The following is an 8,398-nucleotide window of genomic DNA, read 5'->3' as shown; positions in this document are numbered from 1 at the left end:
GTGTTCTGCTGACAGAAGGAACGCATGAAGACAAAGTGGTCCAGAACCTCTGCCCCTTCTGGGAACTGGCCCAGGGTTCCCTGCAGGCTCTTAGCTCCGGGCCTGCCGAGCACCAGACCCTCAGAACCGGTTCTGTTTGCATTCTCCAGCGTTCCGGAGCAGGCTGCTAGGGTGTAGTCATGGTGATGTGTAGATAGGGCTCTGACCACTGGATCTTAGTTTCCTGAGCCTACTGAGTGTGGAGGAAACAAGGCAAACAGAAGAACTAGAAGCAGTTGGTACACAGGGGGTTTAGCACACACACACACACACACACACACACACACACACACATTACAACAAAACAAACAAACACAATTTAAACTGAGCTGCCATCAACTTAAACTCACAACCCTGATGTTAAAAGCTCCATGCACCAAGTGAGCTACATGTAGGCTATGTAAAGTGAGCTAATAAAGCAAATAAAATAGATTTAGCGTTTTTATTTATATATTATTGTTAAATGGCCTCTTTAACCTCGGTTCCACCCAATGGTTTCAAGCAAACACATGCTGTGTATAAACAGACTTTTTGTTAAGTCTTATTAATGTTGACAAATCAGTTGTCATTTGACATGATGGGATCTTTTATACGTTTTTATAAGACATTTGTCTATACGACTTTAAAAACATGCAGTTTGTTGATTAATTAAGTGATATTTCACAGGGCTATCAAAGTGCACTGTGATTAACAATTTCTGTTGCTAAAGCGTTTCTGTTTATACACATCATAATTTGCATATTAAAACCATTTCAGCAGTCATTGTTGAGCAAGGTGTTAAATCCACCGGGTACTGAAATGTGATTCTGCCTGCCGTCATGATCCATTATTCCATTAATCAGTAGATTAATACAAATACATAAGTCCTTACAACATTGTATAAAATAATCATATTTTAACATTTCTAGAATAACCATAATTGAAGGATTTAAATGTAACCAGTATGGGATGATGCATAACTATCTTCCATGTCTTCCATTTCCCCCTGGGCTGGTGACTCCTGGTTGTCCCTGTCCTTGTACATCTGGTTCTCCCTGTCTTTGCCCACTTGGTTGTCCCTGTCCTTGTACATCTGGTTCTCCCTGTCTTTGCCCACTTGGTTGTCCCTGTCCTTGTACATCTGGTTCTCCCTGTCTTTGCCCACTTGGTTGTCCCTGTCCTTGTACATCTGGTTCTCCCTGTCCTTGAACACCTGGTCGTCTCTGTCCTTGTCCACCTGGTTGTTCTTTTCCACCTGGTCATCTCAGTTCTTGCCCACCTGGTTGTCCCTTTTCTTGTCCACCTAGTCGTCCCTGGCCTTGTACACCTGGTCACCCCTTCCCTTCCTCACCTGGTTGTCCCTATCCTTGTCCACCTGGTCATCCCTGTCCTTCTCCACCTGGTTGTCCCTGTCCTCATCCACCTGGTAGTCCCTGTCCTTGTCCATCTGGTTATCCCTGTCCTTGTCCACCTGGTTGTACTTGTCTACCTGGTCATCCCTGTCCTTCTCCACCTAGTTGTCCCTGTCCTTGTCCACCTGGTTGTGCAGCTGATCTGGATTCTGCCAGGACTCTGACCACAATCCACCTGTATTTACTGACATGGAAAAATATTGATGCAACCCAAAAAGTTAATACATTTTAATAATCTTTATATGGCACAGCAAGAAGAGGACTGGCCACTGTCAGGGTTTGGCTCCTTTCTAGGTTTCTTCCTTGGTGCTGACTCTACCCGGGAGTTTTTTCATAACCAATGTTCATCAATTTCTTGTTGTTTCTTGTTCTTTGGGATTTTAGTCTGGGTACCTGTATAAGCACTTGTGACAACTGCAGATGTAAAAAAGGCTTTAAAAAATACATTTGACTGATTGGTAGTCAAGGTGCAATAAAACTTGGAAAATTAATCTTGCAACATGAAAATGATTCAAAACAATTAAGCAAATCCAAAAAAGGCAAAAAAGAGAAATAAATAGAGGGATGCGGAATGGCCAAACCTAAGCACAGATCTTAATCTTTCAGAATGCAAGAAAGCCTTCAAGCATCACACAGTTTAACCACTTATCTGAGGAAGAGTGGGATAGAATTCCTCTCTGTAAATATATGAGACAGTTACAAGGTTACAAAGAATGCCAACATTAAAGTATCTTCCAAGGGAGATAACACAAATTATTTGGTAAATTTGCTTATCTTTATTGGTCAGTTGGGTTGAAATTATAATATTTGAAATGATCATATATTGATATATTTGCAGGCAGTGAACCATGTGTAAATACGGAGGGAATCCTTACTACACTCTATGTCTATGAGCAGGACCAGAAATAACTGGAGATACATCTGCTTCATACAACTATGAATTAGACTTGTGTGACCCAACAAAGGTCCCTCTTTAATTGCATAGACAACTTGGGTCATTGAACGTCTCCATCACAAGCTCTCCCTTCAAAGCTTAGAAGCAGCCTTGCTGTGATACAGTGAAGATCTTTGGCCATTCTAAACACAGATGGCATATTCTGGACACTGACTGCATCTCAGTAGTCAAAACCTTTATCTTCCACATCTCTTTTCCTTAATCTGCACTGACGAGAAAGAACAGGACAAGTGAAAGCTCATTCACAATTGACTCACCATCATATTACATTAATCCGTCCTCTCGTTAGACCATACCATTTTAGACAGGTGGATTGAAACAATGCTCTTTTTTGGACCATTTGCTAATCTGAAGCCATTGATTAGATGAAAGCTTTATTGTAGCAATATTTCTGAACTATTGGCGAGCTAAGAAGAACCAGTCAAGATGTTTCTCATGGCGACTGGCTCCAAGCTGGCTAGAACCTGTTTGCTTTGAGTCACTCCAACAGCTTTCTGTGGGTCTGTTCAAACAAGTTGATTCAAATGTGGTCTCCTTCTCGCAGCCATTCTCTGTGGCAGATTGGCAGCTCACCCTACTTCAAGAGTCACTTCAACCACACCTGGCTTTATCTCAGACGGAGATTAGGTTTAAAAACAATGTCTGTCATTTCAATGATCCTTCTTATTACACAGCCTCAGACAATTCTATGGCGGCTCAGCAAGTAAACGAGAATTGCATGTGACGTAAAAATGCTGGTGTCGAGGACTGGTGTAAGAGCGTCTGGCCCAAACACATCAGAGACTATAACCAAAGAAGGCCCCTCATCCATCGTCATGGGAACCATGGGGCAACTAAAGGGTTTGAGAAAGCGTGGGTTGCTTCGGTGCCTAGTTCCCCCTCCCCACTCGTCCTCCCTCTCTCGCCTATGTTTGGTGACTGCGAGGGGAACATGAATGTGACGGTAGCTTGGCAACTCCCCCGATGGCTGGCCATTGATATGCAGTGAGGGGGGGGGGGGCTGGGGACAGGGCGGGAGGGGGGAGTGGGGGACTGAGGGACAATGCACTACTTATGAGAGCCCTCTCCTCTCCCAGGCACAGGCAGAACTAAGTGGGAGGACAAATATTTCAGCTCAGGGAGCCGGGACGCAGCACACAGGACAGGGGCCACCAGCCGAAGAATCCTCACTGTCAACGTCCTTTCTGCTCTGAGGAGGTTTTGTGTCTGTAAGGATGTGTGTGTGTGTGTGTTGCTGTCGTGGTGGTCTTTTTAACCTGACAATCACTCCTTCACGCTCTGACAGATGTGTGCATTCCACTACCCTGACGTGATTTATCCACCAGTGAAAATCCAAACCCCAAGTACAGTCTTATTGTTTATTGAGTACAGCTGAATAAGAACATACAAAACAAGAAATATACAGTCAGTTCTGCATACTACCTCTGATACACTATGTTAAATTCAAATCAGACTTCACTTCAGTATTTTCAAAATACAATAGTATACATCCCGATTCTAAAGATATGCAATGGTTTCATTAATAAACTATATATATATATATATTTTTTTTTTTACTACATTCATGTTTTTAATGATCTACTTTTACAGAAGTAAACATGGTAGATAATGTACAGTACAGTGTAATATCGAGGACAATCAAAGTTGTTCATTGGATCCCACGGTCTGAGCAGACTGAAGTTGTCTGGTTACGTCACATGACCGTAAAACAAAATATATCGGCATGGTATAAGTCTGATTGTACTGGACACAAATTCACCATTTTCATAGGGATTGGTTAGGTTCTTTTTTGATTTACATTGACACAATCTATTCTATGGACAAATGCTTACCTTAAAATATGTTAATATTTACCATTAATACCATTCACCAGTAAAAAGATTTTGAAGTGCTGATCAAGGATTTCTGTAAATAATATTAGCCATTATGATTTAAAAGGCCAAACGTTTGCTAGGTCAGCAATCTTACTGTGAGACACTTTGTGGATGTTGGCCCCGAGCAATGTTATGTTTGCAGAAGATGCCCGGGTATTAGTTTGTTTCTTGAGGAGCACAATTCTGAGAAAACCCTGAACTACAGAACTAACAACGCTGTAACACAAAAGTGAATTGTTAACACACCAGACAGCTGATTAAGACCCCACTGTATATTCACATTCACAATGGCTGATGGGAAATTGTAGGAGACTGCTCTATAGTGGTTGTTAGTTAGTCAGCTCATTACAAATAATATTTTATCTGTTAGTAACAAGCAACCGGTGGTGGGGGTGGATGTAATGATGTGGGGTCTGACCAGTACCTTTGTAGTACAATCCTTCTGTTGTGGCTCACTGTGAGACGGAGAGAAGGGCAGGAGTCATAGAGAGGTTAGAGAGGGACAGTCCGCCCTCAGACACAGTCAAAGGACTCCTCAATGGCTCTTTCTGTTGCTAATCTCCACTAGTACAACACTTTAAAAAGAAAACATACCAAGAATCCAGACCATTATTCGCAGCTAAGATAACTGCTTTTCTGTCAGGATAATTATTGGGTATTTGTTTTTCTCTTTCTCATTATAATTTTTTTTAATCAAAAGAGTATTGAAACAAGTAAAAAAGTCTAGAAAAGTTTACTTGAGTGGTTACAGCTCTAGATCAAAAAGCATTCAACGGCACCACTATAATTGATATGTTGCCTCATGTCACAGCACACTGTCTCTGGTAACCTTGATATCTCAGGGCTGGGTGAGGTTGAAGACAAATCCCTAGCCACGCGTTAACTTGTCCGTAAACAAAAGTCTCTGTCAAAAAAATACATTAAACTCAAGAGGTGTCATTAAGCAGGAATATGTCCTGCTCTGCCTGATGCTGTATGAAATAGTTCTGTGCCTACCTGTAATCTTAAGTCTCCTCATTAGAAAAAAAACAGTCGACGTGGTTTTTCTCTAAGTACCGATTTTAGAGACCTTTCTCTCAATTCAGTCCAATGCCTAGCGCAGCCAGTGTGGCGGAGATAAGCTGGAGTGGTTCTATGTGTAGCTTGGTCACTCTTTGCCACCCAATAACATGAGCCCTGGCTGGGCATGGAGAGGACAGGGGCGAGGGTCTCAGCAGGGCGTCCCGATGGCCAAGACAGAGGAGCTGTCTCTGGCCTTGTCGTAGTAAATGGCTGGTGTGGTCCCAGACACGATGTTCAATTTCTCCTCCTTGGTGGAGGGTGGTGAGAGGGAGGACGGGGAGGAGAGGGACGACGGGGAGGCGGACACTGCAGTGGCGGTAGTGGAGGAGGAGGAGGACGATGAAGATGCTCCGTCGGGTAAACACTCCTCGCAGCAGCAACAGCAGCAGTCCATGAAGGCCTGGCCCAGGGAACGACACAGGCACAGGAGCAGAACCGGTGTCGCCGAGCAACGGGTGAACAACAACAACTGGCCAATCAGAGCCAACAGGGCCTCGGTGGTGGTGGATACCGGGTTGGGGAGGTAGGCAAGGGCGATGTTACACACGTTCTCAGGCAGGTTGCACGCGGCGTAGACGGTGGCCAACGCCACCACCATGGAACTCAAACGGCGCTCTCTCGTCAGCTGCTGCTTCTTGGGAGAGGAGGCGGACGACGAAGAGGAGGCGGACGAGGAGGAGGAGGGGTGCACTCGTCTTCCTCCTGCGACGGTGCTGCTCCCCTGTTTTCTCCGCTCCTCCTCTGCAACAACGTGTCGGGTGACCAGCTGGCAGGCCAGGGTGAAGAGCAGCGGCAGGCAGAAGTAGCAGCCGAAGTACCACCACATCCGGGCCTCGTGGTACGTCAGAACCAGGGAGTAGACCGACTCCGGCAGGCTCAGCGAGGGCCTCCGGACACACTGGTCCACCACGTAGCCGCCTGGCTGGACGGACGCCTCCTGGCTGAGTTGCCACAGGAGGAGCTCCGGAGCGGCCAGGACCATGGAGCCGACCCAGACCACGGACAGCTTGGACAGGATGGACTGGCAGGGCTCGACCCGCGGGGACTGGGGCTGGGGGCTGGTCGCTGCGTGGAACCGGTCAATGCTCAACGCGCACAGACTGAAGGTAGTGATTCCCAAGGAGGTTACCTGGAGGGAGAGGGGAAAGGAGACCAGTGGTTTCAACAGATGTTCATTAGTTAGGTGTAGATGCTGGCCCTGAGGCTTCTCCTACTGACTTGCTGATGAATAAAAGGGTTAAAACACAACTCCTCCATATAAACGCCCGCTAGGAATATGCAAATGGAACCACTGAACTTGATTAAAAAGAGCACAGACTACTGCATTAAAGCGTTCCGTCTGACCCAGATCCCCTCCTCGACAGACTTCCTAACAACCTCAATTAGCTAAGCACCCACTACCAGACAATTAACGTGAGGCGCTCGTTAGCATAACAATGGTCTAACTAGCATAACACAGAAGGATGGCATGCCCACTGGGGCGTCTAAAAGCAGCTATATACAGAGGCAGCGGTGCACAAAGTACAATTACCCCTATAAAACACAAATTATAGTGATTTAGGGCTTGGATCATCAACTCAGAAAGTCCACTATTCCAGCCATGAGGCTAAGGCCTCACTTATGTATTGTATAGGCTACGGTGTGTAGCAACAGCATACTATCACAACAGGCTAACCATCTTTTCGTCCTAGGATTACAATATTAATTTATAAAAATGTACAATCACTTGCGTGCAGGCATATTAGCAGCTTGAGGTTTAAAATTACGTAGAGAGATGTGGCCTAAACCAGAAAGGACTCTCGCGCAAGATGCAACAGGTGCATTTCTCTACGCGACGCACCACACAGAGTGCTGCAAGCCGAGTCCTCAGGTGCGTTCAATTTCTGCTTTTTACCTCCATGTAGGGCACGATCCGGCACGACAGGTCCCCTAGCAAACGTCTCTTTGTGAGCTCGTTGAAGATGACCACGGGCAGACAAAAGAAGAGCACAAGGAAATCCCAGAACGCCAGACTTGCCAGGATGCAGTTCCATGCACTCTTCAGGTAATAATTGTGCCAAACTATACACATTAGCGCGAGATTTCCGACAATTCCCATGGCAAATAGAATGAGCGCGAGAAGCATCACCGCGTAAGCCCAGTAGGAGCTGTCGGTTACTGGATAGAGGGGGTTGTGGAGCAGCACCGCGCCGTTGTAAGTGTTCCCAAAGGATCTGTCGTCCTTGTCCGGGGTGCTGTTGGCCAGGTGTGCGCCCCTGGGTGTTGTGAAGTAGCCATCCGGTTCATACGGTCTGGGGTGCTGGTAGCTGTGGGGAGACTGCTGATCCCGTTTTCTTGAGCTTCCATCTTTGGCGCCCCGGGGTATTCTTTTTGGCTTATCGTCTAATTTATGCATCATGGATACGATATATCCCATATCGTCTCCTACAATCTGATTCAGATTTAACCCAATGTCTGACTCCCCGGCCCCCGAGCTAGGTGCACCTGCTGCCCAGTCCCTCTCCTGGGTCCTCGGCACTGTGTTACGAGGGCCGACGTGTCGTGGCTCCGCAGCCCTCAGGAAAAATACCAACAAAGCGAAAAGAGGAGGCATTTTCAGAGTTGATGAAATATGGTTCTTTCCCTTGGATTACCCACGCCAATAGCAAATAATTTCTATTATGCAGGGGTTGATCTGGTTTTAAAATGAGCCCTCCAGTCTGAATGAAAAGAAAAAATTGAATGTGTACTCAAATAGTTTCACAAAAAATGCAAACTTCCGTCCGCGGGCTCATCACGATGCATAAGTTGAGCGTCAGTCTGGATCAAACTTGGATGCGGGTTATGCACTGATGCCCAGTAGATGGAAGAGAGCACATCCGCTCTCTGGTGGTCTAGACTGGCGATGCAAGGATTGTATTCAGACTACCCACTTATCTTTTTGCTGCCAAAAAACTGACCATTTTGATACCCCCTTCCCACAGATTTACACACAACCTGCTTCTCATTTTTATTGTGAAAGAAAAACATGAGCAACGTCTTCTTGACTACAAATACAAAATGAAAAAATAATTGATCTAAATCTTCTCACCTATTAC

General features: G+C 45.6%; 1 protein-coding gene across 1 annotated transcript; it reads right to left on the bottom strand.

Annotated features, from left to right (window-relative positions):
* Positions 1–3,747: 3,747 nt before the first annotated feature.
* gpr37l1a (G protein-coupled receptor 37 like 1a) lies at positions 3,748–8,119 on the bottom strand. Its single transcript, XM_010880889.4, has 2 exons — positions 7,216–8,119; positions 3,748–6,450 (listed from the first exon to the last, which is right to left on the bottom strand). Exons 1-2 carry the CDS (start codon positions 7,912–7,914, stop codon positions 5,470–5,472), a joined length of 1,680 nt encoding a protein of 559 aa, XP_010879191.3. The 5' UTR covers positions 7,915–8,119; the 3' UTR covers positions 3,748–5,469.
* Positions 8,120–8,398: the final 279 nt, after the last annotated feature.

The sequence above is a fragment of the Esox lucius genome, chromosome 17 (genome assembly GCF_011004845.1).
Source record: "Esox lucius isolate fEsoLuc1 chromosome 17, fEsoLuc1.pri, whole genome shotgun sequence".
In the NCBI taxonomy this organism is placed as follows: domain Eukaryota; kingdom Metazoa; phylum Chordata; class Actinopteri; order Esociformes; family Esocidae; genus Esox; species Esox lucius.
The sequence above is the reverse complement of the archived record's forward strand: the minus strand, read 5'-3'. Positions and strand labels throughout refer to the sequence as shown.